The sequence below is a fragment of the Miscanthus floridulus genome, chromosome 1 (genome assembly GCF_019320115.1).
Source record: "Miscanthus floridulus cultivar M001 chromosome 1, ASM1932011v1, whole genome shotgun sequence".
Classification (NCBI taxonomy): domain Eukaryota; kingdom Viridiplantae; phylum Streptophyta; class Magnoliopsida; order Poales; family Poaceae; genus Miscanthus; species Miscanthus floridulus.
Genome location: NC_089580.1, coordinates 21,214,434 through 21,237,236, shown reverse-complemented (window position 1 = coordinate 21,237,236; position 22,803 = coordinate 21,214,434). Strand labels below are relative to the sequence as shown.

At 44.5% G+C, this 22,803-nt stretch overlaps 2 protein-coding genes and 1 pseudogene across 2 annotated transcripts; 1 reads left to right on the top strand and 2 right to left on the bottom strand.

Moving 5' to 3' along the window:
* Positions 1-275: 275 nt before the first annotated feature.
* Positions 276-6,695, bottom strand: LOC136475490 (uncharacterized). Its single transcript, XM_066472968.1, has 7 exons — positions 6,390-6,695; positions 6,212-6,268; positions 5,567-5,728; positions 5,397-5,474; positions 5,070-5,134; positions 2,072-2,159; positions 276-568 (listed from the first exon to the last, which is right to left on the bottom strand). The coding sequence occupies exons 1-7, from the start codon at positions 6,678-6,680 to the stop codon at positions 509-511; spliced, it is 801 nt and encodes a 266-aa protein (XP_066329065.1). The 5' UTR covers positions 6,681-6,695; the 3' UTR covers positions 276-508.
* Positions 6,696-8,364: 1,669 nt separating this feature from the next.
* Positions 8,365-12,887, top strand: LOC136453448 (binding partner of ACD11 1-like). The gene is made up of 5 exons (XM_066454045.1): positions 8,365-8,751; positions 11,012-11,115; positions 11,204-11,279; positions 11,433-11,516; positions 12,002-12,887. Exons 1-5 carry the CDS (start codon positions 8,746-8,748, stop codon positions 12,581-12,583), a joined length of 852 nt encoding a protein of 283 aa, XP_066310142.1. The 5' UTR covers positions 8,365-8,745; the 3' UTR covers positions 12,584-12,887.
* A 1,986-nt stretch (positions 12,888-14,873) lies between these two features.
* LOC136453095 (protein FAR1-RELATED SEQUENCE 5-like) lies at positions 14,874-22,300 on the bottom strand (annotated as a pseudogene).
* Positions 22,301-22,803: the final 503 nt, after the last annotated feature.

Sequence of the window (22,803 nt, the reverse complement as noted above, 5' to 3'; positions counted from 1 at the left end):
ACAGACGGTTTCATAGTTGAGGGGTTATGTAGACCACCTTCCATAGTTGAGGGGGGTGGAGTAGACTTTTTCCACTCCATTTCCAACTTCAGCTTATGAGCCAAAACCAGCTCAGCCTCAGAACGTGCTGTCCTTGTCAATTTTTGCTGCAATGTAAATTCATGCCTGTTCTTATTCAAACAGGATGACAGAAAATACCTGGAAGTAGCTAGCAATGGAACAATGGTACCTGTCAGTGTGTCACAGAATTATGCATTTGCAATCAACAAGTTGCAGAAGAGTAACATCTCGTGCTTTCAGATAGAGCAAACAGCGCAGATGTCAGAGGCATGTCTTTCAGCACACCTACAAGTACGGTCTCTTCGCAACTAAATTTTGAAAGAAACCTTAAGGAACCAACTAATACTACAGAATATAGTGATACTCAAGAGTCAAGTTATCACGGGCACTATAATCGTAGGTCCTTCCAAAATAAAATGTAATAATTTAGTCCTCTGATGATGGAAACTTAAGTATTAGCTGGATTCACATCTGATTCCACTGCAACATCATCTGATTCTCGAGGCCTCTACAAAATTGTAGCAGAATGTGTTAAGGCAATAAGCAAGTAAGACAGTTAATAGAGAAATGGACTGTTTCCTATTTCAACAAGGAAAACAAAAGGTGGACGAACTCAACTCGAAATAGTTCTCAACTTTGGAAGGGTTACACTCGATCAAGAGTTACTGATCCAGGGAGAGAGGGGGGTGGGGGGGGGGGGGGGGATGTATATTGTAGGCAGTGTTGAATTTTCTTTTATCAGGGTACTTGTACCTTTTCAGGGTACCATTCTATAAGCTCGTCAACCTTTGAATTGAATCAGCAGATATAGCTAATGGTAAACTTTAGAGGGGGTTAGATTTAATCTTTTAGAAGATATCCTTATCCCCATTAACTTCAAGAATGGAAGGAACTTGTAAATTTGCGGGCTTTGGCTCAGTTGGATGAAGATACTGTAGGATGGGCTTTGGAGGAATAAGGAATTTTTGCTACACCTTCCTTGGATAAACATGTAACTTTCCCAGCGGTTGGAGGTGAGAAAATGATAAGAGTATTCTAAACCACCTCTGAAAATTTAGATTTTCCTGTGGCAATTACATAAGGACTGGATCCAATCTGCTGACCAATTCTGAAGAAAACTGGCCCAGAACTGACAATTGCAAATACTGTAAAATATGATGGAAACTGCTTACCATATAATGTTTCTCTGCCAATTAGCCAAATTTTATTGGGGCTTGCTTAGAAATACTCTAAAGTGGGATTATTTTCCTTCCAATCTAAAGCAATTGCTCATTTAGCTTTTTATAATAAGGATCACAATACAAAGATATTGCTGTATTTTTTTATTGGGTGCATGTGCTAGGTGTTTTGTCTAACTCATTGCAATCTGTCTTCCCAGTAAGCAGTGGTATTCGGATTCTAGTGTTCATGTATGACATGAAGAATTGCAGAACAGGTGAAGGCAAGTTATCCACGTTGACAAATTGAGTCCTTGCCTTGCTGGGATTGGATGATTTTGTAATAGGAGGATATGTCTTAGTCAAAAACTGTTCTGGTGCAATAAGGATGTTGTTTGCTTTTGCTTCTGTTAAGCTTGAACTATATTGTACACTGTTTTAAGTTCTGGAACAAAGAGTTGTTTATCTGGACTAGTCTTGCTGGTGGATTAGAGTTAGTTTGGCTAGAGGTCGTGTCAGATGTTACGATCTAATGTTGTGGTACAAACTGGAAAACCCAGCCAGTTCTGCCAAAGCACAAACAAGCACAAGCAGATAGGAACTTATATTATGGAGGCAGAGTTATACATTCTATACAAAAAACAAGGGCAATGCCTTCGGTCTGAATAAGGGATCTACGAACATATAGTTCTGCTGCAAAATTTGGACCAGGCAATGCTTAGGGAACTATTCTAAGTCAAGCGCATTTTATGCTTCCCTTTTCTTGTAGCTCTACTCTCAGTACTATGGTCAAATACTCAAGAGGCCTCACTACCCATATGTTACCAAACGAGTATTCAATCTGAAATTCTTACAAGGTGTTTTGGTAGTAGACTTGGTGGTGGAGGTGGCAATTCGTCACTCTTGGTGTCAGATGCCAAATGGTTTCCCGGAGCTGGATGGCTATCAATCAAGAAAATAAGTTAGCCAGCATAATTGTACAAGCATAAGTACTATCTCAGATTAATGAAAATGCATGATATCAAAGAACAACAGAAAGAATGAACTATTTCATCGAAAATATGTGGATCATCAATGCCAATTTTGAGCAGGTGGTCAAATTGGTAGTTAATTATATCCCTTCCAATCCCTTTTTAACCAGCATCAAATCAGAGGAAGTGAAATCCAGCATGTCTTAATCTGACCTTGATCTTCACTGTGATGCTAAATGGGCAGCTGTATGAGCCTATCAACAACAACATAGCCTTTCAGTCCCAAACAAGTTGGGGTAGGCTAGAGTTGAAACCCACCAAGAGCCCCAAGTCACGGTTCAGGCACTTCAATAGCTGATTTCCAAGCACTCCTATTCAAACATAAATCTCTAGGTATATCCCAAGCTTTCAAATCTCTTTTTATTGCCTCCCCCATATCAATTTCGGTCTTCCTCTACCTCTCCTCATATTATTAGCTTGGCTTAGGACTCCACAATGCACTGGTGCCTCTGGAGGTCTCCTTTGGACATGGTCAAACCACCTCAACCGATGTTGGACGAGTTTTTCTTCAATTGGTGCTACCTCTGGCGATCACGTATATCATCGTTCCGAACTCGGTCCATTCTTATGTGACCGCAAATCCATCGCAACATACGCATTTCTGCAACACTCAGTTGTTGAACATGTCGAATCTTTGTAGGCCAACATTCTGCTCCATACAACATCGCCGTTCTATAGAACTTGCCTTTTAGCTTTTGTGATACCCTCTTGTCACAGAGAATGCCAGAAGCTTGTCGCCACTTGATCCACCCTGCTTTGATTCTATGGCTAACGTCCGCATCAATATCTCCATCCCTCTGTAGCATCGATCCCAGATACCGAAAGGTATCCTTCTTAGGCACTACTTGACCTTCCAAACTCACATCTCCCTCCTCTGTACAACTCCGCCAAAGTCGCATCTCATGTATTCAGTTTTAGTTCTGCCCAATCTAAAACCTTTAAACTCAAGGGTCTGCCGCCATAACTCTAGTTTTCTATTTACTCCCGCCTGGCTTTCGTCCACTAATATTACATCATCAACGAACAACATACACCAAGGGATATCCCCTTGTATGTTCCTGTTAACCTCATCCATTACCAAGGCAAAGAGATACGGGCTTAAGGCTGACCCTTGATGAAGTCCAATTTTAATCGGGAAGTAACCTGTGTTACCACCGTTTGTTCGAACATTAGTCACAACATTGTTGTACATGTCCTTGATGAGGGTCACGTACTTTGATGGGACTTTATGTTTGTCCAAAGATCACCACGTAACATTTCTTGATATCTTGTCATAAGTCTTCTCCAAGTCAATGAAAACCAAGTGGAGGTCATTCTTCTGCTCTCTAAACCGCTCCATAACCTGTCTTATTAAGAAGATTGCTTCTGTGGTTGACCTTCCGGGCATGAAACCAAATTGGTTTGTTGATATCTGCGTCGTTCCTCGCAAGCGCTGCTCGATGACTCTCTCCCATAACTTCATAGTGTGGCTCATCAACTTAATTCCCCGATAATTAGTACTACTTTGAATATCTCCCTTGTTCTTGTAGATTGGTACCAATATGCTTCTTCTCCACTTCTCAGGCATCTTGTTCGATTGAAAGATATTGTTGAACATCTTGGTTAGCCATAGTATAGCTATATCCCCGAGACATCTCAACACCTTGATTGGGATACCATCAGGGCCCATCGCTTTGCCCCCTTTTATCCTTTTCAAGGCTTCTCTGACCTCCGATTCTTGAATCATCCGCACAAAGCGCCTGTTAGTGTCATCAAATGAGTCGTCCAGCGGAACGGTGGTGTTCTCGTTCTCACCATTGAACAATTTATCAAAATACTCTTGCCATCTATGTCTGATCTCATCCTCCTTCACCAAGAGCTGCTCCCTCTCATCCTTTATGCACTTGACTTGGTTGAAGTCCCTTGTCTTCCTATCGCGAGCCCTAGCCATCCTATAAATGTCCTTCTCTCCTTCCTTCATACTCAAACGTCGGTAAAGGTACTCATAGGCCCGCCCCTTTGCCTCACTCACCGCTGTATGAGCCTATGGCCCATGGATAAATAAATAAATAAACGTCAAGTCCTTTTTCAACTAACATCGGATCCATGAAAAGAAAATGTCTCGATCCAGTATTCTAGATTAGTTCCACAGATGTAAAAACTTGTTACCAAGACAAATAAAACCAATGGTAGCAACAATCGGCACTCTACATGCTTTCATATATTCTGATTGAGGTTACACACTTACACATGTAACCTATGTCTGCCAGAATATTGCTGAAATTCAAGTATATTTATTAATGGATCCTTTCTAATTAATTTATAAGGTACTTACCTAGAACATATCAAAATGTTAGAACAACAAAGTTAATTACAACCTATAGGTTCGAAATGAAAAAAGAATCCATGAATATCTAGACGAATTCATAAATGTTTAGAGTTTCAACATGATGTATGTGGTGCTTGGTAGCATTCTTCTTGTGCTTCCTATTAAAGCAGAGAGCACCAGAGCACCACTGTCAACAATATCGTTTACTATTCCATCTAGCAGAAAACTGTATTTATGATCATGAAGTATACATGAAAGATTTGTCACTTTGAATCAACAAGGCAGTGCTCCTGCAAAAAGTTCTCCTAGCATATCTGCCTCTCAATTTCTCAAATAGGGCAATGCCCAACAACTTAAAAGGCTATCCACATACTTGATCACGTAGATCTGAAGGAAAAATATACATAGGTTTGTGGTGGTGGTGATTGATACGCAAGCAGCACATTATCTAGTTGTGAACAAATCAATACAAATTATGGTCAGCAATTGTTATGCACAAATCGAATGACTTACTTTGCTGTCCGTAAAAGATTCTCCAAATATGTGCCATCTTTGTTTTCGGGAAACTTATCTGTAGCCTGAGGGAGCAGCAGAAGCCATGGTTAGAATCTGACAAAATTAAGAAAAAGCACATATGAGTGCAGATACATGCACAAATATAGATGCATGCTTAATCATAATATGTTATATCCAAGCTTGCAATAGAACTAAACTGCTGGATGTAACAAAATAGTTTATGTCCAGCAGTATAAGCACAGAAAAGGGTTGCCAAAATACGTTAATGACATGAAGTCCAGCCAGAAAACTATCAAAGGACAATGCAAGCTTTAGGCCACTAACTTTTGAAGGAGAAGGATAATCACAGTTCTCCTCAGAGAAAAACTGGAAGAGCTCAAGGGTGCCTTCTAGCCCATATTCCTGCCAAAGGGCATGTCTGTCAGAAAAGCTGAGCACATTTAGTTCAAAGTCAAATGACTATAGACTCTGCAAGTAGGTACACAGTTACATACTCTGTTGAATCCTCCATTGACAGCAATGGTTGCTATAGGCGAACCATGTTTGTCATGAAAGAGTGGCCTGTAGTCCTCTTGTTTAGTAGAACTAGAAGGATGGCGGGCTGGTGAAACAATAGTGAGTGGGTCCTCAGACTGAGACAATGCTTTGATCTTAGCCTAGACATATTCAAGAAAGCAAAATGGTGCAACCTGTGAACCAATTGAAGCTCACACAAATTCAAAAGATGAATGAAAACGGAAACACTCTCAATTACAGGACATGCTACCGATCTATCTACTACGACTTCCAATACATGAATGAACTACAGAAAGGAAGAAGTCTACAGGCCTAAATCACACCAAATAGGATCTCAAAATCGAAATGGGATATAATATGCTACAGATAAATAAATAATAGACCTACTTTTGTAGTTCCCAATGGGTTATCCAGCCAGGTCGGGCGGGTGAGATGTGCAGCAAAATCCAATTGATTACATAGGGAAGTTCACAGGACTCGCAGGTACTGAATAAAGCATACTAACTTAACCTCACCACTTCCTCACTGAGCGTTTTAAGACGTTGTGCTGATCAGGGTAAATTCGGCAGCTGGAGTAGTACGACTAAGCCGCTAGCACAACGCAATATCAGTAGATAGCTTACCTTGGCCGCTTTGATTCGCATCGAAATGGCCGACAGCTTGTCGCGCTCCTCGGCGGTCTGAGACAAGCACAGGCACAATCAAATGTTAGGAGAATCGAGAATTTCCTCAGCGCACGGAGCGAGGAAGGTGGGGTCTGGGTTCGAGCGACAAGGGGAGGAATCTCATGGTGGCACGTACACGCTTGGAGACGGTATCGAAGACCTGGTCTGCGGCGGCCTGCAAGTCGAGGAGGGCGCGGCCGAGGTCGCCGTACCCGGCGGCGCGGGCCGCCCGGCGCCGTCCTCCGTCCTCCGAGACCCGCAGCATCCCCCTCTCTCTGTCGACTGTCTGTCCCCAACGAGGAAGGAGGAACTGTTTTGTCCCAGAAAATGGGCCGAAATCTGTTGCTGAAACTAACACAGCCCAGCTTACGCGTCGAAGCCTCGTGCAGTGCGACCTAGCACTAGCAGGCGGGCTAGGCCGGCCCATAGCGCGATGTTCCCCGGCCGACAGCACCGCCGGGCACGACCGCTGCTGTTGCACGGACGCGTCGCGTGGTAGCAGCCTCTCCGGAGTACTACTACGGCAGCCCGCTGCCTGCGCCGCGTCCGCGTCCGCGTCCGCATGGCACCGGAGGACCGAGAGCGGGGTTGTGTACTGGCAGTACTGGTGTGTGTGTCCCCAACTCCCCGAGTCCCCGGACCCCGGCGGCCGGCGCCGCGCACGGCGTGGCGTACGGATGAATTGATTCCAGGAGCTTTTTTTCCTTTCTCAAGCTTTGGAGTTTCGACGGCCCCAGACGTCCGGAGACGGAGCTGCAACTGCAAGGTTCCAGTTTCAATTTTGAAAGTATATATACTGTTCCAAAAAAAAAACTGAAAGTATACTGCCCAAAGAACGTGCGTACGAGCCAGCCACGTGTAATTAATCAGCCTGTTCGCTTGTTGGTTTCAGCCAGCCTAAATCAGTCAGTCAACAGTGTTTTTCTCTCACAATAAATCAGCACCCGCCAGTCCAAAAACCAACTAGCGAACAGGCCGAATATAAAAAAGAAATCATGTCCAGGGTACTACGTGCGGAGTTGTTGAGAACCATCATCAAATTCTAACGAATCCAATCATTACGCTCCGGATTTGCTCCCATAGTCGAAAATACCGGCCTCACGTCGACGCGGTACCGATCATTGTAATAACTCACAGCTACCTTTGTGTTATTGCGTACAGTACTGTAAATCGCTTATTTGTGAGTGTTGCGCCTTTGTACAGCTACGCCAACCGAGAATGGGACCCGTACCCGTTTGCTTTAACCTCGACAACAAACCAAGCAATGAAATCAGCGCTCCTAATTCGATGGACCACGGATTTAATGATAGCGTGCTTTGGTCGTATCGGGGTACCGATTTTTGTGTTTCTAGATGATCTAGATTCTAGAGCGCGTGCTGGAATCCAAACGGAAAGTCGAGGAAGTGGCACATTTCGTTGAAAACACCGGTTGCTAGAATAACCATGCAATGTAACGCAGACTTTTTCTAGATGTGGCGTCCGTTGCATTGAACCCCCAAATCGAGCGGAAGAACATTCCTAAAATTCAGCTTGAAAAACTAGACTTTCGATTACGTACACCAGGTCACCTCCGAAGTTCCAAACTTTCCAAACTATGTTCATCCAACAAAAAAAAAGAGACTTAGGAGTGCACACCAAGACAGAGTTTGGCCGGACGTCAAATCCACCACCACAGGTACGCAAAAAGTGAAAAAACAAAAAGAGAAAGGAGGAAACTGAAGCGAGTGACATTTGAACTCCCGTCCTTCGTCCGTCCCATGCCCTGCCCACCGAGGCCCAGTTTAGATGGCAAAAATTTTGGTAAAACGATACTGTAGCATTTTCGTTGTTATTTGGTAATTAGTGTTCAATCATAGTCTAATTAGGCTTAAAAGATTCGTCTCGTGGATTTCGTCTAAACTGTATAATTAGTTTTATTTTTTATTTATATTTAATGCTTCATGCATGCGTCTAAAGATTCGATGAGACGAAAAATCTTGAAAAATTTAACGTTTTAGAGGGAACTAGACAAGCCCCGAGCCACCGAGCACCAAATGGCATCGCCCCCACCGCTGACGAGTGACGACCACCACTTCGTGCCGCCGGACCAGATCCAGTTTCGCCCCGCAGCCGCAGGCTACACAACACAGCTGCTGCCTGCCGCTGCCGGTCTACAATCACCACTGGCGCAGTAGTAGACCCGTAGTGCCGCCCGTCCCCGTGGCCTGCCAACGCGCGTCGGCGCGTCGCGGCCGGAATCATCGCCAACCTGCCGGTCGGTACGTTACATTACTACTCACGCGCCTCGCAAACGAAACGACGGAAAAACACGCGCCCCGCAAAGTCGCCCTCTTCCTCCGCTCGCCGACACGGCGCAAATCCCCACAACCCCAAGCGGGCGGGCGGACGACTCCCACCAACCTCCTCGCGCGGCGACGTGCTCGGTTCGCTTCCAGCCACCTCGCTCGCCGCCCGCCTCGGAATCCCCGCCGTGAGATCTCGCCCCCCAGGGGATGGAGGTGAGTGCCGCTTCCTGCAACTCTCTCTGGCTTCTGCTGCTCCGTGGCGGCGGCTGTGCTTCAGCGTGGTCGGCTGCGGGCTTAGAGGCCTAGCCGTCGGTGCCATTTCCGCGGCGGATTTGCTTGGTTTGGGTCGGGAGTCGCCGCTAGGGGGATAGGCATTCTGCCGCGACTGCATTGCTCCCGTTTGGGCGGTGGTTGCATATTTTCTGGTGGATTTGGTGCGTCATGCGTGCGCGCCGTGCCGTTCCTCCGGAAGCCTGCCGCCGCTGCTAAGAAACTCTGGGTGCAAACTGAGTCCACACGCTGCACCCGCGGTTTCGTCTGTTTGTTGTTGGATTCTGGTAGTCTGGTGTGCTTGGTCGATGACATGTCGATTGGCTATTTGGCTGCACCTTTTCCATTTTCCTTTCAGGTCCGTCCATCTCCCCCAAATCCGAGACTAGAAATGCTTGACTTTTGACAGCCCCGTGTTGATAAGAGGCGATTAGATCACTAGATCCAATCTTCAAGTTCGTTGGGCGTGCTTCCTGTCACATTTCGTGGCAGGGTTAGCAATTGATGATTTCTGTAATGGCTGCGAATGCTAAACTGCAGGTTTCTGCATTTCCACAGGCTCCATTGAGATGCATTTGCACAGTCCTTGCTCTTTTGTTCAGTCCCTTCTATGTGCCTTTTTTGGGTTTTATGTTTCAGGTTAATGAATACTGCTGTTAATTCCTCTCGTACCTGTAATGTGGCGACGGGCTGACAGCTGCCAGCCTGGCACAAATTACCTGGATATCCAGCATAATAAGACTGGATCCATATCTGCAAATAAATATGCGGACCTTGACAGTGTAAATGAAAAAAATGACTTAATTTTGTATTTATGTGTCCCTGTGATTACAAAAATAGGTGAATAAAAAATTGATTGGAATATGGGTGTCAGGTTGGTCATAGTTTGTCATTTTATTTAAACCAAATCTTGGCAAGCATTCTTTTCGAATATTAGTTTCACGAACTCTCCTTATGTTTGTAACTACTGAACACGTACATAACTGTAAACACTTGATGTTGTTGACGCATGTCATCAGTGGTCTATGGTAACTAATGCGGTGCTTGTGTCGACATCACACTGCGCGCTTTCGTATTATGCATCTCTCATGTTACATATTTGGTGAAACATTTTTAGAGAAGATTATTGTGTTATAAAGTACATGTTCCTTTCCATCAGCTTTATGGTAGCTTGCTAAGAATCATATCCAATATGTTGTCCCATGTTTGTGTAAATCTTATGTTGAAATTTTTAGAATATAAACTGGCGAACCCTCTAGGGATAAATTGACACCAACAGATTAGCTAGAGGTTATCTTTTGCCTTTTACCTCTAGAGTTTTCTTCTAAAAAAACACCACAATTATTCCTTCTCTCTTCTCTCCATGGTGTTCTACCTTCTATGCCACTGCCACCCTGGACTTACAAACTTTGGTGCGTAATGTTACTGCTATGGGTGCGCGAGGGGTGGCTTGGAGGCCAACCCATCTGTCCTTCACATCAGGAGATAGGATTAGGAAAGAGGTTAGGTTAGTCAGTTGGTTTGTCAGGATCAATATCAAGCTGTTATAGGTAGCGGCTCTCTCTCTCTCTCTCGACACGGTGGTCATTGGGAATAAAGCAATGAAGAAGAATTAATCCCAAGTGGCCAAATCTCCTAACAGTCTAGTCCCCCCCCAAGCTGACTCTGCTTAGCTATATTCTTGGTAGTGTTTACCCTGATGAGCTACGGTTCATAACAGTTACATTAGACACCTTTCAGTAAATTAATCTCTTCTGTCTGACAGCTGCCTTCACTTTGTACTTATGTCAGTTAGAACTTCGGATTTTTTTTTTCACTTTGGGCCTGAAATGTGTTGATTTTAATGTCACCTAGTGCAGTGATGTGTAATCACTACACTCATGTTAGCTTATTACCTGCTATGTACCTACTCCCTCTGTCCTAGAATATAAGGTACCCAAGCATTCAACATTTGTCCCAAATTATAAGGGATTCTAAGTGAACTAATCCTCAAACTCACTTTAAAAGGCAACATTTACATGCATACCTACTATTAATGCCTATCACCAGCCCAGATGTGGTGATCATGGAGGGTTACATGTGTCATTTGTTTTACCACATAAATATGTCCTAGAATTCTTAAAATACTTTGTATTTCAGGATAGAGGGAGTAGGTCCTAATTAAACCAGAGATTTAATCTCATTTGCTCATCTTTTCTTTCAGGTGAAAACGGTAAAAGTTAGCAACCTTTCATTAAACGCTTTGAAAAGAGAGATCACAGAGTTCTTTAGTTTCTCAGGGGATATAGAATATGTTGAAATGCAAAGGTAATTTGTCAGCACCTACACTTGTGGTTGTATATGCATTAGAAAACTGGAGTAATGTTTCTTAAATAGTTGCTTCTGTTTTCATCAGTGACTCTGAATGGTCACAGCTTGCTTATGTCACATTTAAAGACTCACAGGGAGCAGACACTGCTGTTCTTCTTTCGGTACGTTCAAGTTCCTGCAACTCATTTCTTAGCTTACCCATTTAGTTCTTTCTGTTGCACTAAGTTAAACTTTTTGTTTGATGCTATTTCATCTCATATCTTTTATTTTTTGTCCAATATACGGCTTTCAATAATTTGATTGCTTGTCAACAGGGGGCAACAATTGTTGATCGTGCTGTCATTATAACTCCTGCTGAGAACTATCAGCTGCCTCCTGAAGCACACAAACAATTATCGGTGAGAATATTTTACATGTTATGACATGCTCACCATTTCAAGTTACATCAATTCTGAAGAAATTACTTGACATATGGTCATCTATTGTAATAAGATTACCTTTATATCCTAAACTGAAGATCTAGTCTATTAGTAAATTCTTTGTACAAACTAGTTATTCTTGCAGAGGATTGAGTTTAAGGCAGATGTTCACATTATCAAGAAATAATTCAGCACTACAGAGAATGAGAAGAAATTGTTTCTTTAGCAGTTCTAAACAAGCTAAAACTATGCGTAATGGCAAAAACACCGCTGAATCAGGTAGTTAATTTGGATCTCCACGATTCCCAAAATAAATGTGCGTGTGATGTCTCTCAAGTCTATTATACACAAGTTTACGTACAGTCTGTTTAATGACCACCTTGCTCATAATTCATTTTCAGATACAGAAGTACTTTCCTTGAATATGTGTTGATATACTTCTTTGCATTTGTTTGCATCTTAAGGGAGCAAACACCTCTACTGAATCAGCAGTCAGGAAGGCAGAAGATGTTGTCAGCAGCATGTTGGCCAAAGGCTTTGTCCTCAGCAAAGATGCTCTCAACTTGGCAAGATCATTTGACGAGCGTCACAACATCCTATCCAATGCTACCGCCACTGTTGCATCTCTAGACCGCCAGTATGGCCTGAGTGAAAAGATCAATCTGGGAAGGGCCATTGTTGGCAGCAAGGTCAAGGAGGTGGATGAACGCTACCAGGTCTCAGAACTCACAAAGTCTGCCTTGGCTGCTGCTGAGCAGAAAGCCAGCGTTGCGGGCTCTGCTATATTGAGTAACCAATATGTCTCAGCTGGTGCCTCGTGGCTAACAAGTGCATTCGGTATGGTAACAAAAGCAGCAGGTGACATGACCTCCATGGCCAAAGACAAGGTTGAGAGAGCTGAGGAGGAGAGAAAAGCCATCATGTGGGAGGAGAGGAATGGGCTGGTCAGCGAGTATGCAAAGATCCATCTTGACGAGCCCTCTTCGTGGGAGCCCGCAGTTCTGCCTTTGGAATCAGTGGATGAGCAGAAACTCCAGGCTGTCTGATCCACACAAGCCGAATGTCAATCGTTGTCACACGTAATTCTTTTGCAGCTCGTCCTATATATAGATTATTCTTTTCCGTTGATGCACTGGATCAAAACAAATGTGCTTATCAGCCATAGTGTCGTGTAAATTTCTGAAAGTTGCTCTTGTGTTATTACCAGGTTTTCTTTCTTTCTTTTTTGGAGAGAGAGAGTGGTGCTACCAGCATTGCTACACTAGACCACTCTGTGAAATTGTGAATGGAGTGCTACTGTACTTGTCTCTACTACTACTACAGAAACAGAATACAACTTCCTTCGTTAGATACAGACTGATCTAATGCTGACTTGAACCATTTGTGCAAAAGACTACTAAGATGTTGCCTGTTCAGTGTTTCTTAACTGCAATACCATGAATTCGTCGAAAGAAAACATGTCTTTGTTTCCGTTTAATTCTGAAATAGCTTGAGAATTATCATGTGTAGGGAAAAAAACATAACTCTATTGCATTACTAAAGATCTTGTGAGGATTAATCTATGCAGCAGACATTATAGGTTTTTATCCCACTTGCAGAATGACATATGCACAACAATCTTCTGGGAAATATCTATATTTGCAGCAGACTGTTGGCTCTGAGAAATGTCATGTACTAGGGAAAGAAAACTCCTAGGCGCAGTGCAGCCTGATGCTCCCATTCATCTGACATCTCCCCTCGTGCTTGACGACCACTTCTTTAGCCCTTGCAGCTGGTTCTTCAATGATCGTACCCTTACCCTAATTGATTGATTTGTCTTGATGTTGCCAATGCTAGCGGGTAGTAAGGAGCCTCTGCTATTGGGTACAGAACATTGGCTGGCAATGGCTTTCTGCAAATTGCAAGTTGGATGTGGATTGGCTCGAGGAAAAAACAAGTCGCAACTTGCACAGTGCTGATAAAGCTTCCTACGCGTACATACATTGACAGCCGATAAAACCTGTAGCCAACAAGATCCTCACACGTGTCACGAGCAGCCAAGATCATAATCCGCATAACCAAATGTAGCAGCCATGACCAATTTGGTCATTTTTAGGTGTGATGAACATGAACTCATAATAACCTGGTAACATTTGGACCAAACATGACGGGTTAATTAAACTACAATATACTACTAATAATGGTCTAAAGGCCGTGATGGTCGTGCCTGCCCTCCTACGGCGCGCCCACATTCGTTCAAGACTGCGCGCAGGACTCAAACCGTCAAAAATTCCTCACGTCGGTGCATTACTTTGGTGGCTTCTTGATGGCTCGCAGCGTGGCCATCAGCACGCTGTCTCTTTCGGTCTCATCCATTTATCTCATTTTCTTACTCAAGCGATCTCTGTCTTCGTAAATATCTACTAGCTTTGCTGATCATAAACTGAAAATTGTACGTCACGTGAAATTAAAAGATGCAAGTGTTCGTCACTGGCGGCGCTTCCAACCTCCAAGTGTCTTGGGTAAAATATCGAATCAAGCTTTAGACCGTTAAAATAACCTCAAACTACCGCACTCCAATATATAATCTTATCACCAACACATACACATTTGCCAAGACCTAATCACAGCCTCCACCAACAATAATAGTCATGCTTACTTGGAACAAGGGAGTCGTAAAACGCTAGACGTGTGGTTGGTGTCGTAGTTTACCACGCATAGCATTCGGCAAACTATAATTGTCATAAAAAGTGTGGCGAGTAAAATCAAAGCCATACTCGTGGTAAAAGTTTGGCAAGAAAACTAAGAGCATCTCCAACCGTACCCAATAAATTCTTTCCCAAACCACGAAGTTTTCCAAACTGCTAAAAAGTATTGGGAGGATCAAAGAAGGATTTCTTCGACAGTTTCCAAAAAAACCACTCCTAAACTTTCTATGTGATTGTTTATTTCAGGTACAATATGTTAGTTCAGTGGCATTTTGGTAAATTCCAGCATCTTTTTCCTGAGGAACAAGCACATACAAAAGAAAAGTGATTTATTGGTGTTATTTTTAAGTTAACTAATCCAAACTTCGGTTGTTTATTACTTTTTATTTACATGTTCAGTTTGAATAACTGAAAATCGTATAATAATTTGTCTTAAAATATAGTTCCATAAAAATAAACTTTTGGTATATGTTGTTTGAATACTTATAACAAAAAAAATGTTAGTCAAAGTTGTGTTTTGTAAACCATGTGAATGTCTCAAATGTCATTTTTTTGGGAAAATGGTGTTCTCGACCCTTACACAGATGTGCAATTGTGATTTTGCTCTCATTTTTCTAACTTTGTGATTTTGCCCTTAACTGTTCACAAATCAACGCGATTTTGTGCATTCTTGAAGCTCCACAATTGCTCCTTTGTTGCAATCACCATTTTGCACTTCTACTTGGGGTTGCACTCCGTCACTTTTTTTGGTTTCTGGCAATGACAATTTAATTAAGTTAAGAAATAAATTACAGTAGCATATATGGGCTGCACACTATAAAGTTTCTAACATACCTTTGCTCCTTTTTTTGTTGGCTTGCGCTTCCCCTTGTTGAATTTATCAAGCCAATTTTTTTTCTCCTTGAATTTTTGGATTTGACCTCCTTTTTCTTCAAATGTGCAGCACGAAGCAAGTCATCTCCTTGCTGGACATTTGGTTCAACATTTTCTTGGTCATTGCATGGGTTGCTCGTAGTAGAAGTAGATAAATTGAGTTTATCCTCTAGCTGTGTACCAAGGCAATCAAGTGCATTTTCTATCATCAAACAACATTCTGAAGAGTGGGCTGCTTTATGTGTCAAATTGAGAAATTTATGAGACATCCTCTTGTAGCGAAGTTGAGATTCTAGCATTGGATTTGCTACCACATTCCTTCCTTCCTTATCTCGTACACTCCCGTCGCGTGCTGCTTTAGTCCATCTCTTTAACAAATAATGTGTTGGCAATATCTTGATATTCATCAAATCAAGAACTTTTAGACCATGTGCACACAATATTCCAGTCCTATTGAACATTCCACAACTACATGAAGCTGTTTGGTTCAAATGATCACCTATCACTATGCGCTCTTGCTCAAATTGTAAATCACCATGGAATCTCCCAATAGCAATAGCATATTTATCAGCATCTAATAATCTGCTACATGCAGCCATGGATCTTTCATATTCACTTTGGAAAGCTTCAAAAATAACTGGAGTGTACACTTCGCTTGCTTGCAGCAACATAGGTGTGTGCATTTGTCTTCTTGGTATTTTTTTCCTTGCCTCAAATTCAGATTCCAATTCCTTGGCTCTTTTGTCTTCCACTGTCCTCTCAAAATGCTTCAAAAAACGAACAATATCAAAATCTGATTTCAAATGATTTTTCAATGTATTGTTGAAGCTCTCACTTAGTTGTGTACTTCGCACTCCCAAACTAAAGACATCTCTCATATAGCATTCAACCCATTTTTCTTTAACCTTGTATATACTGTCTAACCAAGTTTGCTTATGCACTTTAGATCTCATAATGTCAAATGCTTCTTGAAATTCTGCCTCGTCCTCATAGCCATACATACAAGCACTAAAATCAGATAGAATGTGAGTTTCTTCATCTTCGCCTTCACCTTAGCCTTCACCTTCACCTTCGCCTTCTTCTCCTTCTCCTTCTCCTTCCATTGTACCTCCATCTTTGTCCTTCACTGAAGATAAATGCTTGACACAATTCTGCATTATGTGAAAGGTACACAGCCCATGATATGATTCTATAAATACTTTGTAAATAGCCTTTCCCATTGCTGCATCTTGATCCGTATAGATAGTTCTAGGTTGCTTTCCATTATGTGCAGCTAAGAAAGTTTGAAAAAGCCATATAAATGAGTCCTATGTTTCATCAAATAGAAGTGCAGCACCAAAAACAGTGGTTTCTCTAAACTGATTTAGCCCGAGAAAAACACCAAAAGGCCTATACTCTTTGTTGGTGCCAAAAGTAGTGTCAAATGTAACCACATCACCAAAGTGTGCATAGTCAAGAATCATCTTTGCATTAGCCCAAAATATGTTGGTTATATGCTCCTCACAATCTGTGGGGGATATACCCCCGGGTACCACAAGATGGTACATGGGCCGCACCATCCGAGGTGGCCCGGCCCGTAAGATCGAGGAGTGCACAGCAAGATTACAAGTTGTACTAGATATTGTAATAGTACCAAATAGGATATTTTACTTGTAACCCTCCTCCTCCAGACTATATAAGGAGAGACAGGGGTCCCCCTCAGGGAGGACAATCGATCTACACCTCAATTAATACAGAATAATGAGACACATGACGTAGGTATTACGCCAACACGGTGGCCAAACCTGTATAAATCTTGTGTCTTGTGCCTCTGTAATCATCTGGTTCCTGATTACACGCACCGTCTACCGACAATCTACCATCATGGGCATACCCCAAGATGGACTGCTAATCATATTTCGTCGACAGTGGCGTGCTAGGTAGGGGGTGTGCGTGCTGATCCCTGGTGAACCAGATGGAAATTTCTTTACCGACATCATCTGTGGCGACCTGGCTTCCGGCGGCGGCAGTTTCTTCAACAACGTAGATGCATTCTTGCTACGAGTTCAGGGTCGAGCGCTGCTGTATCGGCATCAGGGGTCATTGATACTCTATGCCAAATGAGAAGATGGAAGTATCTACGTGGTCGTGCAAGCTATCGTCACGACGGCTTCAGAAAGCTAAGTCATATTCTTTGTTTTCAATGAAATATCCTTTGGTTCTTTATCTTCGAGTCGACTTGTAAATATTATTGAAAATAATCTCGTAGCACGTCACGACCTTTTGCGTCGTCTCGTGGCAGCGCTCATTGCTTGTCGCCACAGCCATCATCATCAGCTTGCTACGGCCCTCGGTTTCCAGCGGCAGCGCGTAAGGAACGCGGGATCAAGCGGTGGCTCGATACTCGCGGCCAGATCGACTCGGTGACAGGATGCAAAGGAACCATCTCGATGCCCTTCCAAGATTCAGCTGTAACACGACATGCCAGGTCCATCTACAGTAACATGCAAGGCTGAATTTGCATGTACGGGCGTATGCACACATACCGTGTATGCATGTACGAAGGATGCAAGCCCACACACGCGCAGCTGCTTGATGACAAGCTAAGTCATGTTTCTTTTTTCTGATTAAGCATTCTATTGCATGTATGCTTCTTCATCTGCCTTCATGATTTTCCACAGCTTCCACGCCGACACGACGTCTTGGTGCATCTCATCCTAAACTCGCGACAGCATATACATGATATCGACGCCGCTACGATTCCACGCACAGTTGTCAAGCTAGCCACCCGAGCCACCAAACGAACCGCTAAGTGAGCTACCTGAATCTCCTAAGGCCGATCACTAACATAAGGACGACGTCGTCCGGACTACTTACTCCGACCACCAAACTGATCGACCATGGACCACGTCAACCACGTCTCGAGCGGCTCCGCCGAGCTCCGACCACCTCGACCACCAGACCACGTCGCAATGATGATCGCCACGAAGAACGGCGCTATGACAACCGCGACCACCGTCACAACAGGCCGAAAAGTACGAGGATCGGACAACTTCATCAACGACACAGCTTCGTTGCGACAACGACTCGCCGTGTACCCGTCCGACCTCTTCTTGTTGAGTTTGACCACGACTCGCAGGAGCGCATACATACATCGGATTCATGAGCAGGAGCACATATACAGGAAGATTCTTTTTTATTTTTTATTTACCCATGCGGTGCTATCATCATGCATTATTAGTTACTCAGATTGAATCTAATCGGAATATCTTTTTCCTTTTATTCTCTGAAACGCATGAGTCAAGCACGCCCAAGATCAACAAAGTTCTCCAACTATCTACGTGGCTAGGACACCGCCGACATCGCCTTTGTCTCCGACCTCTAGCGCTAAACTCCGATTCCGATAGGCATGTGAGCCGTTTAGCGAGCCGTCAAGCGAGTCACGCCGAGCCGTCTGGTCAGCCGTGTTGAGGCATCAAGCGAGCCACGACAAGCTGTCTAGCGAGCCACGACGAGCTGTCGGCAAGCCGCGCCGAACCGTCTGGTCAGCCACATCGAGCCGCTGAGCGAGCCACGGCGAGCCGCGTTGAGTCGCTGAGCAAGCTACATCGAGCCAAGCGAGCCGCGTTGAGCCACAAGCAAGCCATCTGAACCATGTCCATCTACTCAGCCATGACCACGACACGTCTCCAACAACAAGCTAAGTATTATTTTTCACATCCATTAAATATTCCTTCGATCGCCATACATCTTCAATTTTATCTCCATGATTCTCCGCCGACCACCCTGAGGGTGCGCTCCGCATCGAGGTTTTCTCCGCCGACCACCGTGACGGTGTGCTCCGCGTCGAGGTTTATAACGGCTGGCCGATCAATTTTCCTTCCTGCTTGAGAATCCCAGAGTCAGCGCTGTCCCCGGCTCCACCCCACGCATGCACGAGAGTCCGCCCTCTATGCTATGGGTAGTCGGCAGTAGCCCCTCGGCGAGGTCAGCACTCTACGCGTGCGCGTGTCACCACCGGCAGAGCTCCGGGCCCCACGCTACGAGTCGTTTGACCAGACCGGGGCTGGCGCATTCTACAGGATGGGTTAACTCATCGCGCTACACCTCTACGCAACAGATTAAGCCAAAAACTGAGTTTTTTGCTAAGTTCAACATTACACTAAGTATAATACATCTACAAAAGAACACTGAGTGTTCACGTCTGGCAGCTGAGCTGTTTAAACTATTTTATCTCCGAAGCATGTATTTTATTTCGTACATCATCATGTACTACCGTTCTCCATGTTTATTTTTCAGGAACAAGATTGACGCTCGCGTCACTGCTGACCTGTTGCTGGGCTGCTCGGAGCTCTCCGACCAGCTGAGCTAGGGACAGGTCGGAGTTCATCTTCTTCGTGCAAGCGTCGCCAGCTGATGGAGGAATATAATTCTGACACTCATTTCGTGCTCGGGGAGGGGTCTAGATGACTTCCGACCACTACGAACAAGCATTCCCGACCACGCTCGGGGACTCGTCATTCTCACCCCACGCTGTGCTTGGGGACTACCCGACCACTCTCCGACCACAGCCCGGGGACTATTCTCCTCGGCAACATGTGACTTAGACTCACATATAGTTGAAAGGCATTTATTTTCTTTGACCTTGCTACAAGGCTCATACTTCGCCTTCCAGCAAGCTCGGGGAACCTTTCAGCATCATACTTTATTACACCTCACACTCCGACCGTGAGTCAAACCAAGGCCGTACAAATCTTTTAGGATGGCGTGTCGACTAAACCGGTACAACTAAACAGAACGCCAATACGTTCTAACTTAGTTACACCAACATGATATTCGAGCTTAAACACGTTTTCTACAAAAACAAACAAGCTTATGTTGATATATAGTTACGTTATTACAAGCTTGCCTGAAAAGGTCCAAGTTTATAATAACACAACTACATCTTCTTCTACAGCTATAGCCTACACTATTGACTGGTCGGGGCACGCGGCGCCTGCTGCTCGCTAGGCCTGACATCGTGCTCAGGTCTCGGGGACTCTGGCATTGATTGAGCTGAAGAAGATGGCCTCGCCGATGCCTGGCTGGTCGAGACCGTAGGCTTCGCCGGTTGGCTTGAAGATGATGGCGCTCCCAGCTGACTTGTTGATGGCGTTCCTTGTACGGATGCTGTCGCACCTCCACATAGGTTAATATCGCCAATTATTTTCGCCGACAAGTCCAGCTGGGTCATCCGTAGCTCCTCGGCCTTGTCTGGATCTACCTCATTCGGGTATCCAGCCTTCAGGCGCTTGAGGCATATGGTTTTTTGCCACACTTTTTGTGCTCGGGGACTGTTCCGACCACTCTCATGCTCGGGACTGTCTCGACTGCCTTTGTGCTCGAGGACTGCCTTGATCACTCTCTGACCACAGCTCAGGAACTTCGTCGCTCGCTCCTCAACCTGTGCTCGGGGACTACCTCGACCACTCTCCGACCACAGCTCGGGGACTTTGCGTCTCGACTACATGCGATTGGCGACTTGTATATAGTTGGGATATTTTTTCTCCTTTAGACCTTGCTACAAGGCTCATACCTCACCTTCCAGCAAGCTCAGGGACTACATCGGTACGATGCACCTGCCGGTGCATCTCCTATCACCTGTACGACGATTTTATTCTCAACTTAACTGGGAATTCTTTTTAGACCCTGGCACCACGTGCCTACGTCACCTACTACTAGGCTCGGGGACTAAGTGGGCATACTTCACCTTGCGGTAAATGTGCTTGTTTTTCGACCCCTACGTCTCTGATGATCAAAGACGCTACGCTTCAAGATACCCTTACGTTTCTTCACAGAAACCCAAGTGGGCAAACTTCCCAGGACAGAAATCTTTTTTCTTTTCTTCTTAAGAGCACCATATATTCTTCAGACAACCTACTTCTCCGGCGACAACGGTGGTCGGAGATGTTAAGAACTCAAGCCTCATTGTTCGGAGAAGGTTAAAATGGCGTGTCGCATCAGAATACATGGCGCTCGGGGACTAGCTGTGGGGGATATACCTCGGGTACCACAAGATGGTACATGGGCCGCACCATCCGAGGTGGCTCGGCCCGTAAGATCGAGGCGTGCACAGCAAGATTACAAGTTGTACTAGATATTGTAATAGTACCAAATAGGATACTTTACTTGTAACCCTCCTTCTCCAGACTATATAAGGAGAGACAGGGGTCCCCCTCAGGGAGGACAATCGATCTACACCTCAATCAATACAGAATAATGAGACACAGGACGTAGGTATTACGTCAACACGGCGGCCGAACCTGTATAAACCTTGTGTCTTGTGCCTCTGTAACCATCTGGTTCCTGATTACACGCAACGTCTACCGATAATCTACCATCATGGGCATACCCCTAGATGGACTGCCGACCATATTTCGTCGACACAATCTAACTGCAAAGCATATTGAAATGATGGATTTTGAGCAATTTTGTCATAAAAATACTTCAATATACTTCCAACCTGTCCATAAGCCAAATCCCTCTGCCGTTTGCTTTGCAGGTAATTTTTGCGATCATGACAAGTGTAGTTAAGGTTAAGTGGTCCACCAACTTGACGACTAGCCAACTCATGTGCAGCTTTTGGTCTAATTCCAGAATCATCCGTAGTCTCTATTTCAAAAGCTTGCAATTCTTAAATTTTTCTCTGCGATGCCATCAAGTGTCGAGTTTCTGGCAAGTGAAGAAGGTGATTGTGTTCAAGCATAACCTCAGTGACTTCATATTTTCCTGCACCTTGATCCAACATAAGGCTCATTCGAGCTTTGCAATCAGTTCTTGTTTCAGCTCTAAAGCACTTTCTCACATGATTTGTTTGCCCTTTCCTTCGGAGGCCCTCGTTGGAATAAACAAATCTGCATGAGGTCACCTTACCATCAAAGGTGCTTACATTTGTGTATCTTTTCCTCACATCAAAGCCTGTGTGACCCCCATATGCCACCCAAAATTGCCAAGCCTCATCTGCACTTTTAAACCTTAAACCAACTTTAGGAGCCCCCTTATTTAATTCTGCCATGGCCTTGGACAGCACTCACAATTGCACAAATTTGTTCTCCAACCCACACATCAACTGGTTCTGTAACCCAAATAATTGACAAACCAGAATATATAAAATTCTTGTAGAAACTTCAAATAATATAATATAATAGACACAACAGTACATATGAAACAAGCTAGAGCACCTAATAATCCTTTACATGAAATTCAACAAAATAATCGTTTGTGGTTCATGGATTCTCAAATTCAATGGCATTCAAACACGTGGCTACATTCCATTTTGCATTTTGGTAGATACACGAGATAGATTGATAAGCATTCATGGATACTAGGGCACTAAAACAAAAGGAAATCTACTGTAATCGCGGACATCTCCATTGTAGGGGGTATGAACCTCGTACCTGGATATAGCACGGAGCGAGAGAACTCCCACAGTTGGGGCGGGTCTCCTCCCGGCCGGCGCAACCTCCACCTCCCCGGAGAGGCGCGGAGGACGGCGTGGCCGGGCACCAGACGATGGGCGGCGGCGCAGCGCGGCCAGGCAAACTGAAGAACAGTGTAGCGGCGAGGAGGAGAGCGCAACACAGCAGCAGCGAGGAAGGGCGCGCGCGGCAGCGAGGATTTTGCCGCGACGAAGAGCCGGCGGCGCGGAGCGCGTTGGCGGGAGTCGCGGCTCAATGCGGCGCCGTTCC

Bases quoted from the DNA above. Each gene is read 5' to 3' on its own strand.
- LOC136475490 (XM_066472968.1), bottom strand. From the start codon at position 6,680: ATGGGCCGGCCTAGCCCGCCTGCTAGTGCTAGGTCGCACTGCACGAGG. The intron at 5,729-6,211 runs GTAAGCTATCTA...GAATATGTCTAG, and splicing joins TGCGAATCAAAGCGGCCAAG to GCTAAGATCAAAGCATTGTC. The intron at 5,135-5,396 runs GTTAGTGGCCTA...CTGCTCCCTCAG, and splicing joins ATTATCCTTCTCCTTCAAAA to GCTACAGATAAGTTTCCCGA.
- LOC136453448 (XM_066454045.1), top strand. The intron at 11,280-11,432 runs GTACGTTCAAGT...GCTTGTCAACAG, and splicing joins ACACTGCTGTTCTTCTTTCG to GGGGCAACAATTGTTGATCG. The intron at 11,517-12,001 runs GTGAGAATATTT...TTGCATCTTAAG, and splicing joins AAGCACACAAACAATTATCG to GGAGCAAACACCTCTACTGA.